Here is a 22,247-nt window from a genome sequence, read left to right on the forward strand (position 1 = left end):
TAGCTATATAGCAGAAGAAGAAGTGTAGAGGTGCTTTTTATGCTTTGCATTGGCAGAGAAGGTAAGCATCATCATGGTTAAAATATTCATGGTAGTCCATAAAGTCTCCATGACCAGTATGGGCCGCAATAATACGGCCGAGGTCAAGTTGGTTGAGTTGAAGCTCCCCAGGGCGCTTAGGGGAAGTAGTTATTTCTAGATCTTAATAACTCTGTGGTGCCATCTTCTGCCATTGTGACTGAGCAGCGGATAGGGATTGAGTCTTGGCGTGTCTCTTTAGCGAGGCGTATGAGGATTTGTGAGGAGCAGGAGGGGTTGAGGCAGCTCCCTCTTTGGCAGTGAGATCAGCCGCTTCGTTCTCAGGGATTTTGGCGTGTCTAGAGGCCCATCGGATTTAGATAGATCTGCTTTTGGTGTGAGGAAGCCTTTTGCGGAGTGGCCAGGCAGCTGTAAGGGTGCGGAAGGATTCAAAGATTTCTTGGGAAGATCCTGTAGAGGGAGATAGAAGGCGTGTGGCAACTTCCAGGTTATTAAGGTAGATCCATAGGTTGATAGCAAATTGAGCTATTAGGTACACTATTGCTGCTTGAGCACCAGCTAGAGCTGCTTCTGCTTCTACATTGAAGACCTCTTTCCCGTGTCCATATAAGAGTGAGGAGCGGAGAAACTAATGGTGTGCTTGAAGTCCAATATAGCCACCCCCAGCATGTCCGTCTACTAGCCTAGATCCATCTGAAAAGATTACAATATCTGAGCTAGGAATGGTGCGTTGGAAAGCCATGAAATTAGCCGCTGCCTATTCCTTAGTACGTCCCATAGGAGCTCCTATTCGAGTTTGAGCATTCTCGCAAGACTCGCGAGGGTGTCAGGGAGTGTATTGGAGAGGGTTTATCTGTTCAGAGTTAAGGAGGGCCAGTATACAGCGGGCAAATTGGCTGGTTTGTTGGCCATTACTAGTGATCTGTTCTGCGCGTCTTCAAAGTGGGTGATAGAGATTAAGACGCTGTAGGCGGACAGTTGCAAGAAGGGCTATCCGGTCTAACGTAGATCGTAGGGTCTGATTGATGAAATAGCTATTCGCTACTTCTCTAAGTCTAGGAATCGTCTACATACATATACGCATCGTGCCTGGTGTTAGATAAACCGGATATCCAGCAAGACAGTGTCAGATAATTCGGATATCCGGAGGCAGTAAAAGGAAGTGAACAATCAGAAGCCCTATCTTATAGCCCCCAAAATTTACCCCTCTTGATGACTCACAAATCACCCCGCCAAAAGTGTCTATAAAAGGCCCGGCTTTGAAACCTGATGGAGAGAGAGATACAGAACTCAATACATACAATCTTGCTAGTCACTTCTTGTCGGTTTATCTACGTCTAGGTCGCTAGCACTAGTCACGTAGAACAGCTATTCCGACGAGCTGACGAGCCTGATCAATATGGTATAGAATTCCTGATATTGATGACTGCCCCCCAAGAGTAAGGGGGACGGGGGATAGCTAGCTACATATAAACGCGGCACGCACGTGCCGCGTTGGACTAACTGATATCCAGTGCCGAAACGCGCTAGGTTTGATATTCACGTTCCGACACTTCTTTTCTTTGATCCTAGTAAAACACTCTTCAGGATTGGCCTGGAATAAACCGACTAATCCGACAACACTGAATATCACGTAATGTAGGAAGTAAGGCCATTCGCTTGCGATAAGAAGAGGCTGTCAGAGTCAGATGACACTTGTCAAACACGACACGATCAAGTTGATTGGCAAGCTGTAGCCAGAGAAGGAAGGTTCGGAAGTTGATGTGTACTGCCTGCTCAACGCTCACGAGGATCAGTGGACTCGATCCGAGATGTCTTGATTCATCCTGCTGATTCCAGATGGTCACCTCAATTCCAGCATTCTGACATCGAAGGAGCATATCCTGCTTAAGGACTAATAAAGGAAGCACTACCACGGTTGTTCGTGCACCGGGAAGCTGGCAGGGCAGAAGATAGAGCAGGCTCTTGCCCTCATTTGTTCGAAGAACTGCAACCGCTTAACTAGAACCCTGGATGATATACTGCAAGGCTTGTTGCTGATTACTTGTTCGATACTGCGCTTCTGGCCCATACATGCGCTTCAGAATTGTCTGCGCCTGCTCCATAGTCCAGCGGCGTTCACCCTGTCGAGGCTCATGGCAACGATGAAATCGTTGAAAGAGTGTGGACTCAAGTGCCTGACTCCGCGCTCGTTTAGAAGGACTCTCGTCCCATTCCCACTCTGTATTGACGTTAGCTGGCTGGGAAGCCTGAGGAGTAAATAGAGTAGGCCGTTGTCTTTTCAATGGGCTTGGTATAGAGTACTGTGAGGGCTGTTTGATAAGTCGATGCCAGGTCTCACTAGCTTGGTGGAATTCTTGAAGGCCAGCGTCGGTGATACCAGCCCGAAAATTTACGGTGACTCCATAGATCTGATTCCCTGTATGAGGCGTATGTGCAGCCTGATAGTGGAATACCGCAGTCATACTTCCACTGTGATCCTCTATGAGGTCATCTTCATTATCAAGAGAATCCTCAATGAACTGCGACGCGAGGGTTCCAAACTTCTTGATGGCAATCCCAACGGTGATCTGGCGCCACGCTCGAATATGAAATTTTTTACCAAGGATCTGCTCTCCAGTACGGATCATGGTCTGTGTGAGATGATCCTCGGACCAAGGCTTTGTGACTAGTGAGGAACCGCAGTTTCGAATGAACCTCAAACATGTTGATATCTATCACCACTGGCTTAGGCAAGAGATCTCCAAGAAACGCCTCCGGATTGAATGGGTAGACACAAAGCGAATGGCTGCAGATGGCCTCACCAAGATTTTACGCGGTCAGCCATTCCTAGATTGGAGAAAACACCAAGGATTGGTTGGATATAGGCCATTTGACACAGGAATAAAAGCTCCAAGCTTCCATTCCTGGAGGGGTGTGTTGGATATTTGATACGCTAATCCCAATCCGGATGTCATTACTAATCGTGAATCCTCAGAACAAACATCATATCCGTGAGAACATAAGCGCCGAACCCAAGCCTACATTTTGGAGTCAGGATTGTCATTTACTCCGTACATCCGTGATATTTTGCCACTATATTGTGTATATAACGAGGATCAAGATGTGTAGCTAGCTGGGAGAAGACGTGCAAATCAGAGTCAATTATTCCTCACCCAGATTGTGCGCTCCTATCAGAGCCTAACCCCGTTCGGACTAGTACCAAAAGATTCCAATACAGGGGTTTTTATTCGAAACGCCGACCTTTTCTCGCTCGATCCCAGAATTCAGGATACATATCAAGCATATATCGACATGAAGACATCACGGGTATCGCGAGACACGGCCAAAATCGTCCGAGCATTATCGCCCAAGGCGCCAGACTCGCAGCTCATTAGCAGCATCTACCCAGCGCAATTCCCAAAAAGCTCCAGAGTTCAGCGATGATGCTTTTCTGCCGTCTGCGAATACGGAAGACATTGAAGATTTACTCGAACGTCCTACAAAAAGACGCAGGCGCAACAACGATCCTCTAACGACAACTGCCAGTACCGTCACCACTAGCACACTAGTCAGAGAGGAAGTTACGATCAGAGCGGAAATTGTATACACCAACTTCACCGAGCCCAAAAGTGCTAGTTCGAAACAGCAACAACAACCAGCAAAGAAAATCTAGCGTGACGATGGCTTTATCGAAACACAACCACCTTCCAACTGGGAAATTATATACGATATCGTCAAGAAGATGAGAACAGCAAATCCTACTGCGTTAGTAGATACCATGGGTTGTGCGGAACTGCACTGGCGCGCATCATCGCCAAAAGATCAACGGTTCCAGACTCTTATTGCGCTTATGTTGTCGTCTCAGACGAAAGATACAGTGACTGCCGTCGCTATGCAGCGGTTACATACCGAGCTTGGCGAGGGAGAACAACCCAATAACCCATCGCCATCAAAGACACTGATTAAAAAAGAAGAGAACGACGCAGACAGCATCAAAGTCGCCCTCGAAAAGAAACCCAGTACCCTAACAGTGCAAAACGTCCTCGCCGTCTCACCAGAACGATTAAACGAATTGATTCGGTCTGTTGGCTTCCACAACAACAAAACAAAATACATCAAACAAGTCGCCATCATCCTACGTGACAAGTACGAGTCCGACATCCCACCAACACCCGAGGAACTCATGGCCCTACCGGGTGTAGGCCCTAAAATGGCCTATCTCTGCATGAGCGCTGCATGGGGTAAATACCTCGGTATCGGTGTGGATGTACATGTCCACCGTATCACGAATCTGTGGGGGTGGCACGCCACAAAGACACCCGAAGAGACGCGTATAGCGCTACAGTTGTGGCTACCAAGAGACAAGTGGCATGAGATTAATAAGTTGTTGATCGGATTGGGACAGACGGCTTGTCTGCCTGTGGGCAGGAGGTGTGGTGAATGCGACCTCGCGGGAACGGGGTTGTGTAAGAGTGAGATTAAAGGGTTGGTGGCTAAGACGAAGAGGGAAGTTAAAGAGGAGGCCAAAGTGAAGATTGAGCTGCATAGTTTGGTTAGTTGAAGAAAGACCTGTCTGCTAAAGTTGGTATATGTGCCTCAGGATTTTTTCGTGCAAATTCTCTCTCTAGAGGTTCTTTCAAGTCCTATGCATTAGAGATAAGTAGCTAGAGAGGTAGATATGTCTTCCAAGGTTGATACATATATAGGATGTATTTCGTTCACCTTTTCTATCATGCTGGATCGATCTCAGACATGTTTGCTCTGCCTAGGCAACGTGTATTAATTAAGAGATTACGCGCAGAGTAACCCTAACCCTAACACTCTACAACAGATGCTAAACCAATTTCCCAACTGTTTTCACGTGGCTGTACCCCCAGGTGGTTTTGAGATATGATTTGAGATAATGAGAATAAGATAGTAGAAACCAATACACCTCATCGGTGCCCAAAGTGACTATGAAGTATGCCCTGCGTCGCCCTGTTGGAAGCCTGGTGTTAGATAGATATCATTAGTGGAATCCGCTGAAGCCCAGGGCCTCCAATTCGCCAACTGGCTTACCAATTAGCAAGAACCACGTATTCAAGCGAGGGGTTGGGATTCTTCAGTAAAGAGGACAATTCCCAATGTCAAAAAAAACAGGCGAGGTTGAATCAATCAAGCATTGACACACATACAATTTTGTTAGCACGCCGGTGTCACAAGCTCCTACAATTTTTATACAAATTCCAACACGCCCTAGAAGATCTAGACGAATATCAGCCTTGATCTTAATTTGACAAATATCAGTGTAACTTCGCATCGAGTTAACTACGCTTGAATGCATTTTGCTGATTTGCTTGTTCTGCATGCCGGTGCACAAGGCATACTCCCGGACATACAAGCCAGTCACATGATGAGACACCAAGAGAGTATATAGCCCAACAAGGCTTCCCGCCTCCCGCTTCCCATGACTTTCATATCTCCACCGACTCCACTTAGGGTTTGCGCTTGGTCTACACTATGTAAGCAGTTAGTATCTCTTACTCTCCGTCTGCTTAATTTTTATACACACACTCACTGTTCAATTGTTGTGCAGGCTTCTTGCAAGACTTCAAGCTCTCATACCCCTTATTACGGACATCTGCCGCATCGCCGGCACACCGGGCCTGTCGCTAGGAGTCCTCCATCATGGCCAGGTTGTGTATCAGGCTAATGTGGGTTTCCGCAATGTCGAGGCCGAGCTCCCCACGGACAATGACACGGTTTATATGATAGCATCCCTGGCGAAACCACTCACAGCCGCGATGGTGGGGATCCTGGTCGACGAAGGAAAGCTAGATTGGACCACACAATTGCAGGATGTGGTTCCCGAGTTTCATCGGCAAGATGCTGCCATGAATATCACAGTCACCGACTTGCTATCCCACCGAACCGGATTGCCTTCATACGATGCTCTATGGCTGCTTACGGACAATAAGATCTTGCTGGATCGTGCGGATGCAATCTCTATTCTCAACTATGTCCCCGCCGCAATGCCGTTGAGGACCGAGTTTGTCTATAACAACATGGCTTATGAAGCCTTGAGTCAGATCATCGAGAAGGCATCCGGCACCGACTATGCCTCTTTTTTGCGAGATCGCATCCTTGAACCGCTTGGCATGTCGCAGACATTTCATCCCCACCCTCCTATGGATGATGCGAATGTTGCGGTGCCATATACTGCTCTAAGAAATGCTACACCCTTCCAAATCCCGCAACCTCTATGCGACAGGAACATACTACTAGGACCCTCAGGTGGTATTCGAAGCTCAGTCCGCGATATGCTCCTCCTCTACAAGGCCTTCATAGACGCTGCGCGTGCTGAATTCGGCCGTTTTGCGACCACCACGGTTCCGCAGAACCCTCTCAAAAGGATGAAGTATCTTTGGCGAGGAATGATCAGCCTCTCTGTACCAACTCTCCGTGAGTACTCCTATGCATCAGGATGGTTTCGGGCGCAGCTCCCGGCGCCACCGCCGTTAGTATACGACGACGGGCCTGGCATCAACCCCTTAATTGGAGAAGGATTGCCGTCGCGACTTGCATTACTTCACGGCGGATTCTTTGCCGGATTCACATCCTGGGCTGCTGTCTTCCCAGAAACCGACAGTGCTGTGGTTGTCCTCTCGAATTCCATGCCACTCGCCGACACTACGCGACTCGTCGGCCAGCTCCTTATCGAGGAGCTTTTTGGCAATACCATCAACAAAACTCAATACATTGAGTACGTTAAATCGACATCGGAGCGGATCGGTTCCTATATGTCGCGCATCAAAAGCGACCTATTGCGGCACAAAACAGTGGAGACACCTGCCTATCCATTGCAGGCATACGTGGGGACATACTATAACGCCGTTGGTAATGTCTACATTGAGATCTGCGAAACACCTTCTGGCAGACTCAGGATGTATTTTATGGGCTCTGCTTCCGATGGGTTTGACCTCAAGCCATATCAGCATAACAGCTTTTTCTGGTGGATGTCTCACGACGAGATGGCGCAGCGGTCACGTTACACAACCTGGCCGAAAGAATATTACATTATCAAATTCGAGCATGTCGATGATGGGAGCGGTGCTCGTGGTGTTTTTGGATCCCCTATAAATTCCCTGCGGTGGAAGCATGAGTTTGCGATCGATGATGATGGGGAACTGTTCCAAAAAAGTGATTATGAAGAAATGAGTGGCTTGTATGAACAGCAGCAATCTCTCTTTGGTTAGATCGGATTGTGACCTACTGTGAGCGAAGCAAGGAGATTCATTTGAATTGGAGTGTGATTGCGCTAAGCTAGAGAAGCTGCTATTGGATCTTCAGCCCCGGTTAAATATATTATGCTATTACGACCAAACTCGGCTTTTTCCTAGACTTCCGATTTACTACGTCCATAGCACGCTGTGTAAAATTGAAGTTACTACGAACCAATAATTCTGCTCGGGAAGACAGACAAAGTCCAGGTCGACTGCAAGTCTCCGGCGAACGGAAACTGGAAATTTGCAGTATAAACTGGGTGGATATTCCTAGAAAAATACTTTCAGGACCAAAAAGGTTTTTGAACCTTTTCAAAAATCATCAACAGTAATGCATGCTCGATGGAGGAATATTTGATTGTTCTTCAAACACAGGTCTGGGCTAGGCTGGCTGAATAGTGGTCAGCTGAATTCCAAATCCATTAATTACAAGGCTGCGAACACCACAGAGTGGATTAAAAGATTGGTAGCTATGAGTGCAGGGATATGTTGGCGTGCATTCGTGTCCGCATCTGCATCAACCGTCACGGGTCTGAGGCCACCTTCTTATGAACGCCAAATTACCATAACGGATAAGCGATTGGTTAATACGTTACGTGTTTCTTCATGCCAGATACAGATTAGCCAGGTATCCCCGGGCCTAAGTCCCTCGAAGGTTCCCCTTGGAGCCGCACACAGCAAAGGTAGGAAGACCCGTATGCCATATGGCTAATTATAATAATACATATTAGTGATACACCAAGATATGCCCTCATCGACGCCTTGATAGCATGCGCTAGAGTCGTTAACTGAGCTCTGAGGCCTTTCGTTGCATATTGTTCCTAGATTGTCTTCGCCTCTTTGATACTTCTCACGGTCACTCGGTGTGGTCGGAATCATCAGCATCTCCAACAAGCCAAGTTCTCTTCAAGCCTTCGCAGAGATGGGCCAGGCCTTTTCCCGTTCACCACCAGCTGAGGTACCAAGCGCTGCAAACGACAAGGAGCCGCTTCCCAGCGTTCTTCAGGGAGATACACAGTACGGAGATTTAACAGACAATAAAGGAATAGTAACAGGAGGTGTATACAATAGTCATCTTATTAGTATGGCTCCACCAGAACCACGCCTGTCCGGTTTAACATAGTCATGATATTAATCGTTCGAAGGGACACAAATTAACTTACAGGCTCCTGTTCGACGTATGTCCTGCATCTTATTCTTTCTCATAGCCTGTCTATCAAGCGAATTAATTGACAATTATAACTTCTAAGCTCCACGCCGTCAGCCAGACAAAGCCGACACAATCCCTCTATGGAGGAACAGAAACTTCCATGGCCGAACCGCTGATCTTGAAGCGATTCATTCCGCCTTAAGCGGCAACTTAACCGACCCAACATCTGCAGTCCATCAGAATTCATGTCTTGTGTACGGCATCGGAGGCATAGGCAAGACACAGGTTGCCCTAGAATACGTACATCGCTACCGGGACAGCTACAACTATATTTTCTGGATCCGGTCCCAAACCGAGCCGGAGATGGTCCAAGATATGACTAAGATATTGGATATACTCAACCTGGACCGACCAGAAAATGCCGGTTCTGGTGCCATTGCGGATGTAGTGCGAACCTGGTTCACCAACACAACAGGTTGGTCTCATTATCACGTGGCGTTTGATATTAGCTAACATCTGCACCTACGTAGAATCCCCCTGGCTCATAGTTTTCGACAATGTTGAGAGCCTCGAAAGTTTGACGCCATATCGGCCGCGATCAAACCATGGTTCGGTGCTGCTCACATCTCAGAATGCCGGATTCGGGTCGCAGACGACGTTCAGTATTGGCCTAACTTCGTTCAGCGCCGAAGAAGCTGCTGCTTTCCTGCTAAAGCATCTGAAAACGGACGGCATGACCGACCAGCATGATGACGCTATAGCTCTCTGCAAGGAGTTGGGGGGACTACCGCTAGCGATCGCCCACATTGCTGGGTACATGACGGCGTCCAGTGAGCACCTGTCGCCACGTGAGACTCTAGATCTATTTAAAGATCTCCTTGAGTCGAACGATGTCTTCAATTCCAAACCAAACACGACGTTTGGGTATGATAAGGCTCTGAACGCTGTTTGGGACATTGCTCTACGTGAACTGGACGCCGATGCACGCAAACTGATTCGAGTTCTTTCCATGTTGAATCCGGACGGTGTCCCTGAAGACATGCTGAAAGTTGTGACCTCCGAAAACGGGCTAGAATTCTTAGCAAACCGTCGAAAGACCCAGTAAGCAGTCAAACTTAGAATGATAGCGTGTTTTTGTGGCGCTGACCATGACCAGATTTCAAGCTTTAATCCAAAACCTCTCTCGTCGGCAGCTCATCACCTTGGCGAAACCATCGGGCAAGAAGGTGCTCATGACACATCGATCCTTGCAGCGCAGCATTTTGCACAGTCTTGATGGCAGCCATGAAGATGGCGATAACCTCCAGAGTATCTTTGAAGCAGCCCTTGCTCTGCTTCGCAACGCGCTCCCTGACCACTCTGCAATCCTACACCCCAAAAATGGATTGTGGAAGATGATGGAACTATACAGTCCCCATGTCATGAGCTTGCGAAAGGTCTACGCCGAATCACCCCACAGCTTGCCGCCATCTATCGAGTTCGCCCGAGTCCTCAGCAACGTGGCAAATTATTTTTGGGAGCGCAACCTCTTCAGCCAGGGTGTTATGGCGTGCGATTCTGCGGAGCAGATCTGTGCCGCCTTTGACGGCCAGTTTCTGAAAGACCAATCTGATGTATACGCCTTCGGAGCAGCCATTCGATCTAATGAAGGCATCTCAAGTCGCCGGGAATTCTGTTTACGCTTGACAAAATCACTCTCACTTCGCCAACAGTATATTAACGGACTCAACGCTGAAGATATAACGATAGAGGATGTTGCCCACTATGCCGGTTCTTGGAGCGACGTCGGAACGGCACTCATGGAATGGGGTTCATTCGAGCAAGCAATTCCATACTTTGACTTTGCAATGGCAATCAGAGATAGGATTGACGAAGACTCCTACCGCATGAATATGCAAAACATAGCGATGAAAAGCCTGTGCCTGGCGGAGCTTGGAAGGCTCGAGGAGTCAATGGACCTTATAGTCCCCGATTCGGAATTTGAGACCTGGCCCAAGGAATTTTTGGACGACGTCTTACTTACGCTGTTGACATTCAAGCTGTGCTGGTCGACCATATACCTGAGAGCTGGGAAGGTTGAAAAGGCTTATGAAATTATGTGCAATATCCTAGATGTTCGATTGCGCTGTTTTGGTCCATTCAGTCGAGCGACACTAGATGTATACTATCTCTTGGCAATGATTGAGCGACAGAGATCAGATCCAAGCGCAGCAGAGTGAGTGAATTTTTCTCAAGTTCATGTGTCTGCAGTGTTAAACTAACGCGTTCTATGCAGGGACTGGCTACGAAGGGCTCTTGCGAAGCCTGAGGAATGGACCAACGAGAGCAAGATACGCGCACAGTACCATTTAGGAAAGCTTCTCTTGCTCAAGGGAGATCAATCTAGTGCCGAGGTGCTCTTCGCAGAAGCTCGGTCCGGTAAAATCCATCTCCTGCAGCGCCATGGAAGCTATCTCCCGAAAGACTTCGATCATGACGACGATGCCATCTACGACCATCTCGTGCATATTGGTGCCGGCAGGATCGCACCCTCGGAAAAGATCCCTGCATTAACTCCGAAGATGGATAAAATATGTCTGACGATGAAACAGAATCTAGAGGCTGCATTTACGCATGACAAAGTTATTGCTGTAGGGGAGATTTTCCAGTATCTACGTTATACGGGGGAATTTCCCCAAGAATTTCCCTGAGAGAGATATACAACAGCAAACGCTCCTGAGTATATATTAGCTATAGCCACTTTTTTCAATCAAGGCCTTTTCTAAGCGCAGGAACAGTGGGCAGTATTATTCACAAGAGAATCCTAAACTATGTTGCTACGGCGTAGCAGCATCTCATACAACAAGTCTAGCCCAGCGCTGCCGATCTACGCAAGAATTATAGGACTATAGTAGGGAAAATAGCTCAATTTGCTGCCTATCATAGAGGTAGATTCCGCCGAGTACGTTTCTGCTACTTCTTCCAGGTCAACAAGTCAACTTCATCATTGTTCACCGAAGGACCCAAAGTACACTTCCTAGGATAAATCCTCCCCGCTGCCACATAGGCTTCCATTATCGCCACAAATAACCAATTTTTGCATAGGCCTCCCTTTACCTAGAAGAAGACGACGGGTTCTGGCTCTGGAGGATTTGGGTCTGGGTCAGGACCGGGCTTTGGGTCAGGATCTGGATCAGGTTCCGAGCTATTGTCGGTCGGCTCGTGGTTTTCTTCGCCTTTATCCTCGAGCCATGGTTCTGAGCGATTGTCTTCGGCTGCCTCCTGGACAGCTTTGTCGGACCAGTCCGATGTCATGTTAAGATTGGCTTCTGGATGCTCGACCTGTGGCTCCAGTCAGACTTCTGGGCAGTAGAGAAAAAAAAGAAACCTGTCGCACCAGATAGACGGAGATATATACCAAAGGATTGTACTTAGTAGCTTTCACTTCTTCAATATCCACAAGGTCTGCCTCTTGCTGATAACTACAATATTAGTCGACACTGGTCAATGAGGCTCTAGATTCGTATTTACCTCCGTTGGCTACTCGGAGTCTTTCTTATAAGCGCCCACCTAGGTAATTTCTCGGTCTAATCTTTTCTGAGTCACAAATAATAATCCATTATTTTAGCTGTCTCAGCCGCGCAGTGCGATTTTATGTTATTACCGGGTATTGCGAATTACCCCCGTGAAATTGGGTGTGAAGCGAATTTACTTCATAGTAATTAGCGCCGAGGCTTGAAAGGTATACCTACGACAGGAAGGATTTATGTCGAGATATAGTGCCACCTTCAATGAGCTTCACAATTGACACACATGCCTACAAGAATCCGAGTCTGAAAAATAAAAGAACTAAGCATATCACCTATCAGACTGCGTAAACATATATTGGTAGAAATAAATCCCTCACCTACCTACATCTGACGCGCAACGGTTCAATGTTCCCACGACGTTCACAATCAACGCACGTGCATATGCATATGAGAACCCAAGTGTGACGAATAAGAGAATTAAGCATACTACTAACTCCCTAGGTAGCTTGGCTAAACATATATTACTAGATATAGTCCCTCATCTGTCAGTTATTTTACATTTCTGGCGACGTGCATGTTTAGAAGAATTCGAGTCCGACAAATAAAAGAGTGCTAAGCACATCTCCCGCCGAACCTCTATGCTGTGCTGTTAGACCGCGGAGTTTATTTGGAAGATGCCAAGCCTTGCATTAAATCAGTTTCTCTCTTTCGCAAACACCGCTGAATGGGCGTGGCTGAGCTGACGTAGTACACCACGTAACCCTAGCTTTGCCTTTACAAGGGGTTCTTCATTGGCCGGCCATAGCATATGACCAGCAGCCTTCCTGACACCGATATTAGAGCCGCGTCTATTGGTCTTGTGCCTTCATATGTCTTCGCTTTTCTGGGTTTATGACCTAAAGTCCGTTGCGTTCGACGGGTTTGTCATACCGTGATGTTAGCCTTGTGTTTCTCTTCAAGCTGCCACACAATTTCAAGATGCAGGAAAAGCCGGAAAGTAAGAGCCAGCTTGCCTCTTTCCAGTATCTAGTTGAACAACCTTCCTATGCCCATGAATGGCCGTACTGGATCTTCGATGACGTCCCGAAGGGGACAAAACGTGGAAACCTTGTAATAAAAAATGGCCCCGAGCAATTCGTTGAAGATGTCCGTAATTCAGAGGAAGAGTTTCATTTGGACGTACAGGGCTTCACCTTCAAGGAGAATAGTTTTTCGGAACCCATTGAATGGAACAGACGGGAAGATATTGAACAAAAATATATCCCTAGCGTTAAGGCTCTCCTGAAGGATGTTCTAGGGGAAGATATCGTTTATTGCGAGTCAATTTGCTATCGCGTGAGTCTGTTTTCAAACCGAAACTCGTACACCAACCTGACTATTGGGATATTAGCTGCGGGATGGTGCTTCTGGTCAGGTTCTAAGAGAAGACGAGCAATATCAACCAACCATGACCTACATCTCTCCTGCATTTCAACTCCACGTCGGTATAACCCCCGTTATGGGCCTTAGATCTCCGCCTAGAGGCTCTGTCCCATCAGAGCGCCAGCGATTATATGCTAATCTGAACTATAGACTACAGCGCATTGGAAGCTTTCAAACGAATGCAGAATGTGTTCGGTGAACAAGCAGACGAGCTTGTTGCTAAACATCGTCTGCGCTTGATTAAGTGAGTGTTATAGCCACAGGGCATAGAGATGTCAACGATAGGAAGGATTTACATGATATCATAGCGTCTGGAGGCCCCTGGTCGATGTCGTCGAAGACCTACCCCTCGCCATCTGTGATGCTCGGCATGCGAACCCCGAAGATCTGATCGAAGTGGCGTTTATCGATGGCGGGATCGCTCGTTATAATTATATGGGCAGGTACAGTGATAATTATCGCTTCTGCTATCTTAGCAACATGCACCGAGATGAAGTATGTATTCTTAAGAATTTCGACTCTCGGGACGGTGTTGCAAAGAGTATGTTGCACCTTCACCTCTGTCTCGACATTATTTGATCGTCCAAATGCTAATGGTGCCATCTTCTTCTTCCCCACCAGGAGCTCCGCACTGTTCGTTCAAGTCCAAATTTGCCTCGCCCAAGTCCAGCACACGGCAAAGCGTCGAGGTCAGGCTGCTCGTTCTATCAAACCCTGCTTAGACAAGGCGTAATCAGGGCTATGTCCTAAGCTCTACTTTGGTCATTCAGAGGCTGGTAATTATGTTTATCATGTGTCGAAGTGGATGTCACTGTCCGATTTACTAGACCAATCAATCCATTGTATAGGGCGAAATGGATTGACTTAGGTATATTTATGAAAAACAAATCAAATCAAGGCTGATATTGAGTCTGATTACGTATTGACTCATGCACCACACTGAGCTGGGGCTAAGAACAAATCCTGCAAAAGATTGATCTATGTTGATTATCGTTATAATATTCGCCGTATGTGTCCGGGATTGTACAGCAACGGGCGCATGTACTTAGCCCTAACTCTTCTATTTCTTGAACTTCGTGCTCTACAACTCGATTACGCATATAACGTTCACTTACTGGAAAACTCTAAAAGACCCAGTTCTGATGGGCTGTTTGTCAATAGGGCTGCTAGTAATTCCTTTCTCAACCTACTAGAGCTCTGTACCTAGTTAAGCTATTTATTTAGTTCTAAGCTTACTAGCATAACCTGCACGAACAAACACAAGCAACTTACTCAGAGAAAACAGTATCAAAGGCATTAGACAAGATCTCAAGCCCCGCTCTCAGCTCTTCGTCCGTGATAACCATAGCGATACTCATCCTAATACCCAGCCCGTTAGGATACACTAACAACCCGTTGTGCATGCATATCTCGCAAATCCGCCGACAAGTATTTTGGTCGATTCTCCAGAAAAAAATAAAGAAATCGGCGCCCCTCGCAGTAGCATAGCGGATGAAGGGATGTCGCCACGTCTCTGCCACTTCCAAGAACTTCTTCTCGATCTGCCCCGCTCTCTCGATAAGGCACTCATCATCAATCACACGTAATGCAGCTGTGGTTGCGGTGATGGCTAATGGCGAGAAGGAATATGTGGAAACGATCTCTTTTTCCCCGACAAGGTCCATGCACTCGGATCGGCCAAGGACGAAGGACACTGGGTAGACACCTCCCGAAAGCGACTTCCCCAGTGCGATGAGGTCAGGTTTGCGCGATGCACCAAGGTGGTCGGATGAGAGGAATCGTCCTGTCTTGCCACAGCCCATACGAATCTCGTCAGCAATAAAGAGAATATTGTACTCTTTGCACAGGTCATAGAGTTTGGTGGAATAGGAGATTTCCTCAGCAAAGGTTCTATATTAGACCGTAAAGTCAGTTCCACCATAAAGGGTTAAATAGAATGAATTCATGATCTAGGCTTGAGACGAACATGCTCAAGCTGCGTACCTTAGCTGGCCACGAATGGGCTCTATCACTACGGCAGCTATTCGGGCATGATGATGCTCGATGCACGCTTTTATTCTCCCAGTATTACCATACGATAACGGCTCCTCCGTTTTCGGGTCGTAGCAGGTGAGACGAGGGTCAGCGATCCCGTAGGCTACTCTTCTTGAGCTTCCTTTCCCGTTGTCGAGCGTTATTGCGCACACTCACCAGCACGTTTCGGGGTTTTGTCTTGCAAGGACCACATGGCAATTGATAGCCCATGGAAACATCCCGACAATCCGAGTATCAACAACTCATCGGCGGGGATACCTTTGACGTTGATTCCCCATTTCCGCGCAATCTTGCAAGCCGCTTCTACCGCTTCTGTCCCGGATACTAAGGGCAGGATCTTGTCGTAACCGAAACGTTGACACATCATCTGAGCAAAGGGCGGCCAGATGGCCGTGTGAGCGGCAATATTTACCAGCGAGGCTATACGCGTTGAATAAATTTAGCAAGATCATTACACCGTTTCACGAAGTATTAGGCATCCAGGAGGATGAGATAGGCCAGTAACAATTTTCTTAGGATCATACCATCATGCATTTGTTTCACGACTGCCTCAATTATAGCGGGATGGGAGTGGCCCTGGTTCACTGCACTTAGCATGCATGTGAAGTCAAGGTACTCTTTCCCGTCAATGTCCTTGACCTGAATTAGCACGAGCGTAGTTAAAAAGAGGCAGTACTAAGATTGGGGCAAATGCGGCGCATTACCCATAGTTTGACCCCTTTGGCTTTAGTAATAACAGCGGGCATAGGGTCGTGAAATCCTCCAGCTGTGTATTGACTCTCGAACTCAAGTAATTCTTTAGCTCGGTCCGATAGGGTAACGGCCATTCTTTCACTCCCTCTTGTTTGTGGAAGATACAATGCGATTTTTTTTTTTCAATATATGATACAGTAATTTTTACAGATACTTGCAACACTAGCATCGCCCCAAGGACCTCTTTTTCTTTATAAGTTCTTTTCAAGTGGGGGAGGGGTCTATTTCTCACATGTTGCTTTCTAATCGAACGTAAACGAAAATAAATTAGTTACATGTAGAGAGAGGCATCTGCCTATTTTACCCCTGTTGGTCTACATATACTAATATGCGGTGCTTGATTATCCAATCCTCGTAATCGAGCCTATTTCTTGAAAGGCATACTCCCGTAAACAAATTTATTGAGTTTGCGCAGACTTACTTCTAGGTGCATTTCTAGATGCAGTTTGCTATTGTGGATGGTCGCAGAAATTGACATGCTTTACAAAGTTGTTATATTATGCATTCATTAAGCAATCATTAAGCAATAAGAACCATAAAGGGCTTGGGGTAAGCCACCATCTGTAAGGTATTCACCTAGGTCTTTATGTGAGAAGTGTCAGGAGCCAATGGCTCAACCACCCCGCTCCATGGGTGATGAGGGGTGGACGCCCCCTAATATGATAGGAAGCATATGCAACACGTCAATTCAGTTTCATTGTAGCATTGAATATTTTTGGTCTTGATACCAGATCATGCTGGTGCTCTGCGTTGCCGATCTGATACACTTAACTTGCCGTAAATCGAGTCTGAGATAATAGCCTTCGACTACCTCAAAAATTTCTACTACTGAATAGATATCCCTATTGATGGAATTTCAAGATCATGTCGCTCACAGCCCTTGCAGAAGAGATAACCAAGCACGCAAAGATCCTGGACTCTTACATAACAACCCACAACCTTCCCCAACCATCCTTTGAGGCTGATGGACCGCTGGATTTTCCTATATCGTCCATCACAGGAGATGATGAAGAAAGTGTACAGCTGCAGCTTTCCCGTACAATCCTTCTCAATGCTTGCCAAGCGCTCTATAATCTTACTATCGGTCCCGCAGCCTCTGTTGTCTCGTCCGCCCAAAACGTATGTGTTTTTCTCCACTGCATTCTTCAGGAGTGAAACAGTCATTTATCCTGAAAAGAGCTGATGGGTTATTCATACAAAGCACCCCTATGAACTGTTCATGCTCAGCACGCTCCATCACTTCGCCATCCCACAGGCCGTACCGCTGGAGGGAGGCGCAACCATGGCAGAGATCGCTGCGAAGACCGGGTTAGAGGAGGATATGGTCTCAAGAATAATCAAGTATGCCTGCTCATATCGCATCTTTCGTGAGATAGCGGCCCCGGACGGTAATCTGGTCCTGCATACGGCAGCGTCTCGCGCATTTGTTCTACATGATGGACTGCGTAACAGCCTTGACATCTGTCTGGATGAAAGATTTCGGGACATGGCATCCATGCTACTTATTAATCGGTCACCGAGAGAGCAGACGGAGAAGCAATCGGAAGAGAAGCTGGGAGTTGACGACGGCGATAGCAGGGGCTCCAACAGTGGATTGGCAGCGTTCAACAGAGCGTTCCAGACTGATGAAAAGTATCATGCTTATATGCGTAACCCGGAGCATAGGAGTGTACTACTCGCAATGAATGGTTTTCTAGATTATGTGATGGGAGCTACAAACATGGGAGGTCGCAACCACGATATGGATATGCTTGCGAACGGCGCCATTGATTGGGATTCACTGGGGGAGGCACTGGTTGTCGATGTATGAACCTCGCCAATCTTCTTTCTTTTTACTACGCACGGCTGGCTGTGTGTTTTCTGGATTTCGTATTCCAAGTTGACAGGAGCACAAGCTAACGAAGATCACGCATATTAACAGGTTGGGGGAGGCCATGGAAACGTTAGTGTTTCCATCGCTGAGAAGCACCCAAAGCTGCGATTTATAGTCCAAGATTTGCCTACTGTAGTCTCGAATGGCAAAAAAAAGATATACTCCACAGCTCAGAGAGATCCCCGCGTGGCATCCCGCATCTCATTTATGGCGCAGGATATGTTTAAGCCGCAACCACCGCAGATAAACGCGGATATATTCATGTTCCGGTTCGTGATTAATGACTGGCCAGATGAATCTGCCGTAAAGATCCTTCAGAACTTGCTTCCGGCGATGAGAAACAAAACTGGTTGTCGGGTTATGGTAATGGATTGTCTCCTTCCGGAGGCAGGTGCAGAGTTATCTATAGTTGAGCGACTGGAGAGGTGAGTCTTACGCACTAATAATAGTGGTCATTTAAAGGCTTATCCTACCTCATATGAATGACTTTCACTAACTTCAAGACAAAGAACAATGGATTTTTCTGCATTGGCAATCCATAAAGGAAAAGAACGCAGTGTCCAGGATTGGCGTCAACTAATCGGAAAAGTGGATAGCAAGCTAGAAATTGTACAAGTCTATACAAAAGCACATAATGCTTTTGGCATTATTGAGCTTGCCCTCAAGGGGGGGTAGTATCAATATTGGTTCACGACTTCTTCTTTCGAGGTGGTTTGCGCGCTCTAGGAAACTGACTTGGGAAGGTGATTACATAGATGGAAGTGACAAGCATCTAGAACCTACAATAGAAGCCAGAAGTCTACTAATTGCCAGGAAGAAATAGATGGGCTGGATGGCTTCTTTATAAGCCTCATCTAGGGAATCATAGAGCTTCCAAAATCAGCAAGACAGATACCGATGAAACATAGTAAGACAATACCTATGAGTTTCGCCGTACAAGGATTGTGAACAATAGACTGCAGCAATAAAACACAAAACATAGCAAACAACAATCAGCTGTCAAGAACATGATATGAACCCAAGCCCTTAAGATCGAATGCTGCAGTCTGATTTGCTGATATTTGGCCTGCTACGGAGGTCAAATACTCGGGTTATCCCCTACTTTGAGAGCTAGTGTACGCTAGTGTACGCTAATGTTCCTTAGTACGATTTTTGAGAAATCTCTGATTGTTCATTGGCCATACTGGCGGTGGGGGCCGCATCTGTGGGCTCCTATTGGTCAGATCTGCGGCAAAGGCCTAGGGCCAAAAATCGGCAGAATATTCCAGGCATGGAATCCCCTTTTACAGTCAATTTGAAGCCGTACAAAGGCGTCAAAAAAGCATGAAATCAGCACCACCAAATAACGATTCGGAGTTACATCTAACCGGCTCTAATTCCCAGCCAAAATTAGTAGGGAAAAGAACTGAGGCTATGTCAATTTAGCACAGATTCCGGAGACGAATGACGTCCAATTTGAACCCTTACAGACCGATAAAAATCGCCCTCCCCAGCTACGAATTCCATCCAGTATCGACGTTACGGATCCATATCAAATATCTAGCCTAATCTTTACCGAATCTTTATGGAGAGTTCTCGCCGATAATACGAATTTATATGCGTACACGAAAGAATCAAAAAATCACAATCTACATCATCGATCTTGGCATCCAACTACACCAGAAGAACTCAAGGTTTTTTTTAGCGCTCAAATTTATATGGGAATTACTAGAGAGCCAGAGCTAAAAGATTACTGGGAAGAGAGCCATGAGAATGACGCTGTTCATGCAAATCACCCATTATCTGAGTATATAACGCAGTATCGATATGAGCAATTAAAGCGCTAGTTTCATATATCTGCACCCCCTGAGGTGCCCGGAGGCTTCATATCAACATTTTACCCCCCAGAGCCTACCCCAGAGCAAGAATTACGAATGAGCGAAGAGCAATTGAGCAGGATTTGGTGGCATAAAGTTCATATCGTACTTGATATGCTGCGGAGAGCCTCAAAAAATCTAGATATCCCTTCGGCAAATATCTCTATTGACGAGGCAATAGTTCGAAGCCACGGAAGATCTTCTCATACCTTTAAATTACCTAATAAATCGATCAGCCAAGGCTTCAAGATATTCGTTCTTGCGGATCACGGTTACGTTTACTATTTTTACCCGGCGAGCCGTACGCAGGGGGTCATTGAGGTGGGAAAGGTGACCTCGCTTACCAAAACGGGCCAAATGGTATATGAGCTTATTCAAACTCTTCCGAGAGATAGCTACAATTACAACGTGTACCTCGACAACTATTTTACTAGCATTGATCTATTCAAAATGCTTCGAGATATACAAGTTGGAGCTTGTGGCACCACTCGAGCTATTTCCGCCGGCAAAGATTTCCCCGATTTGCTCAAAAAACTGAAGGATTTGAGCAACTACATCCCATATCACAAACTTTATGCGATCCCCGTACGAGACGTCCTCTGTGTTGCATGGCAAGACAATAATATTGTCCTTGCTCTTAGTACAATTCATACTGTTAACAAGACAGAAGATTATGTTGAGCGTGAGCGCCGAAGGCCCCAAAAGACTTCAACAAATGGCCCCTTAGTACATCGCGAATTTGGGGTCCAGGCAGTCAAAAATATGCTAATCCCACGGCTTATTGACGACTATAATTATTATATGGGAGGGGTGGATATAGCCAATCAGCACCGAGCTGCGTATGAGACTCATACAAAGACCTTTCGCTCATGGTGGCCTTTATGGAATTGGTGTTTGGACGTTGACATTATCAACGCCTCGAAACTGCACTCTCTACGTTGTAAAGAGCTGGGAATAGCTTCACTTTCTCACGTCCAGTTCCGGAGACGGCTTTCTAAGCAGCTCTTATCCTTCAGGCCTCTGAGTACGGTGTATCAAATGAAGCCAATGAAGCGCAAGACGGAGGATCTACAACTGCCGGAAGTACTACTGAATAATTCCTTAGCACATATTGCTGTATGGAGTTATCTAAACATTCAAAAACGTTGCATTTGGTGTCAATATAAGCATCCTAAACGCCAAAAAGGAGGGGGATAGGGTTTACGAAGTTTATATGTAAGGCCTGCGACCTGCCTCTTTGCCGACCGGAATCTGGAAAATCATGCTTCCGGGACTTCCATACACCTTAACTCTATAATAATTACTCTTTTAGGATATGTGAATAGTTTCAAATCTGAGTTTTATATCCAATATTGAGGTTTTTGGTGTTTGATCCTTTCTTGTAATTTATGAGGCCACGATTACCGAAGAAAATTAGTAGCTAGGGCGGTGAGAGCCCCGCGGGCGGTGATGCCAGTTTAGCCAATTAGATATCTTGAAATCATTAGTGTACACTAGCGTACACTAGCTCCCAAAGTAGGGGATAACTGAGTGCGATATTCCCAAATACTTAGATTAAGCCAACCAATCAGAACCCAGAAATATCAACATCTTGTTAAAAGAGGAGCGAGCCCTAACATATGTAGACTTCATTCCCAACCAAGCTACAAAGTATTTATGACTAAATTTTGGGACTCGCCTCGTTTACTAAATATGATTCGTCGAATTGTTGGATTGGTTACTCAGTCGTCACCCATCACAATTAGGCTGCATGTTGGGTACTGATCCCTGATCTTAAACATATACAATATGATTGAAGCCTTATAATGAGGTGGAGATAGATTCTGAATTCATGCTGATCTAGTCACAACGAGTCAGAACCAGTGAACAGCTACGCCATGTTTGGTACTATGGTACGTGGGCTGTGAAAAGACATGCATAAGACTGACATGGGCAGTCGTGGCTGGCTGGAGTAGCTTACCTTTTTCCACTGTCCACTGCAGGATCCCGATCAACTAGAAGGAAAAAGCCGCGTTGACTCAACGCGGCTTTTTTCTTCTAGTCTCTCTCGTTCTAGAGTCTAGTTCGTGAAACTCGCATTCACTGGATTAGCAACTGGTTGTTGTTTTAGCTCTCATGCAATGCATGTGCTGCGCCTTCTCTTCGCAACCCCAACCTCAGCTAATGATCCACGGCATATAATAACCTATCCAGTAATATCCTAATGAGGCTCTTGAAACTCTTAATCACTATCAATATACACTGCCACCACTAGAGGTCTTTTCACTTCCCCAGCAACCTTTCCGAAGGGTTCCGTCAGCCAATACATTTTCAGATGATGGACAAATGGACACTAATGACAGGATTTTAGTTAGCGTACTGACCGAA

The 22,247-nt window shown here is 46.4% G+C and overlaps 7 protein-coding genes across 7 annotated transcripts, besides 2 other annotated features; 5 read left to right on the forward strand and 2 right to left on the reverse strand.

Moving 5' to 3' along the window:
- Positions 1–46: 46 nt before the first annotated feature.
- Positions 47–1,054: a mobile genetic element.
- Positions 1,055–1,281: 227 nt separating this feature from the next.
- On the reverse strand, positions 1,282–2,669 carry TSTA_001470 (uncharacterized protein; the record flags this gene model as incomplete). Its single annotated transcript, XM_002487685.1, has 5 exons — positions 1,282–1,305; positions 1,341–1,370; positions 1,426–1,565; positions 1,649–2,026; positions 2,048–2,669. 5 exons carry the CDS (start codon positions 2,667–2,669, stop codon positions 1,282–1,284), a joined length of 1,194 nt encoding a protein of 397 aa, XP_002487730.1.
- Positions 2,670–2,739: 70 nt separating this feature from the next.
- Positions 2,740–2,898: a mobile genetic element.
- A 91-nt stretch (positions 2,899–2,989) lies between these two features.
- Positions 2,990–4,685, forward strand: TSTA_001480 (A/G-specific adenine glycosylase/endonuclease III, putative; the record flags this gene model as incomplete). The annotated part of the gene is made up of 4 exons (XM_002487686.1): positions 2,990–3,123; positions 3,340–3,622; positions 3,695–4,573; positions 4,650–4,685. 4 exons carry the CDS (start codon positions 2,990–2,992, stop codon positions 4,683–4,685), a joined length of 1,332 nt encoding a protein of 443 aa, XP_002487731.1.
- A 782-nt stretch (positions 4,686–5,467) lies between these two features.
- Positions 5,468–7,381, forward strand: TSTA_001490 (D-aminoacylase, putative; the record flags this gene model as incomplete). The annotated part of the gene is made up of 2 exons (XM_002487687.1): positions 5,468–5,529; positions 5,597–7,381. The coding sequence occupies 2 exons, from the start codon at positions 5,468–5,470 to the stop codon at positions 7,254–7,256; spliced, it is 1,722 nt and encodes a 573-aa protein (XP_002487732.1). The 3' UTR covers positions 7,257–7,381.
- An 824-nt stretch (positions 7,382–8,205) lies between these two features.
- Positions 8,206–11,147, forward strand: TSTA_001500 (uncharacterized protein; the record flags this gene model as incomplete). The annotated part of the gene is made up of 6 exons (XM_002487688.1): positions 8,206–8,343; positions 8,449–8,461; positions 8,534–8,908; positions 8,964–9,534; positions 9,590–10,648; positions 10,709–11,147. The coding sequence occupies 6 exons, from the start codon at positions 8,206–8,208 to the stop codon at positions 11,121–11,123; spliced, it is 2,571 nt and encodes an 856-aa protein (XP_002487733.1). The 3' UTR covers positions 11,124–11,147.
- Positions 11,148–12,827: 1,680 nt separating this feature from the next.
- On the forward strand, positions 12,828–14,336 carry TSTA_001510 (uncharacterized protein). Its single transcript, XM_002487689.1, has 5 exons — positions 12,828–13,277; positions 13,333–13,426; positions 13,515–13,608; positions 13,673–13,905; positions 13,986–14,336. The coding sequence occupies exons 1-5, from the start codon at positions 12,921–12,923 to the stop codon at positions 14,084–14,086; spliced, it is 879 nt and encodes a 292-aa protein (XP_002487734.1). The 5' UTR covers positions 12,828–12,920; the 3' UTR covers positions 14,087–14,336.
- Positions 14,337–14,490: 154 nt separating this feature from the next.
- Positions 14,491–16,225, reverse strand: TSTA_001520 (acetylornithine aminotransferase, putative; the record flags this gene model as incomplete). The annotated part of the gene is made up of 6 exons (XM_002487690.1): positions 14,491–14,576; positions 14,637–15,254; positions 15,348–15,501; positions 15,555–15,818; positions 15,923–16,031; positions 16,103–16,225. 6 exons carry the CDS (start codon positions 16,223–16,225, stop codon positions 14,546–14,548), a joined length of 1,299 nt encoding a protein of 432 aa, XP_002487735.1. The 3' UTR covers positions 14,491–14,545.
- A 790-nt stretch (positions 16,226–17,015) lies between these two features.
- TSTA_001530 (O-methyltransferase, putative) lies at positions 17,016–21,012 on the forward strand (the record flags this gene model as incomplete). The annotated part of the gene is made up of 9 exons (XM_002487691.1): positions 17,016–17,270; positions 17,353–17,955; positions 18,073–18,449; positions 18,534–18,695; positions 18,893–18,931; positions 19,169–19,242; positions 19,450–19,697; positions 19,851–20,963; positions 20,986–21,012. 9 exons carry the CDS (start codon positions 17,016–17,018, stop codon positions 21,010–21,012), a joined length of 2,898 nt encoding a protein of 965 aa, XP_002487736.1.
- Positions 21,013–22,247: the final 1,235 nt, after the last annotated feature.

This window comes from Talaromyces stipitatus, genomic scaffold, assembly GCF_000003125.1.
Source record: "Talaromyces stipitatus ATCC 10500 scf_1105507295517 genomic scaffold, whole genome shotgun sequence".
NCBI lineage: Eukaryota > Fungi > Ascomycota > Eurotiomycetes > Eurotiales > Trichocomaceae > Talaromyces > Talaromyces stipitatus.

Bases quoted from the DNA above. Each gene is read 5' to 3' on its own strand.
- TSTA_001510 (XM_002487689.1), top strand. From the start codon at position 12,921: ATGCAGGAAAAGCCGGAAAGTAAGAGCCAGCTTGCCTCTTTCCAGTAT. The intron at 13,609-13,672 runs GTGAGTGTTATA...ATGATATCATAG, and splicing joins CATCGTCTGCGCTTGATTAA to CGTCTGGAGGCCCCTGGTCG. The intron at 13,906-13,985 runs GTATGTTGCACC...CTTCCCCACCAG, and splicing joins TCGGGACGGTGTTGCAAAGA to GAGCTCCGCACTGTTCGTTC.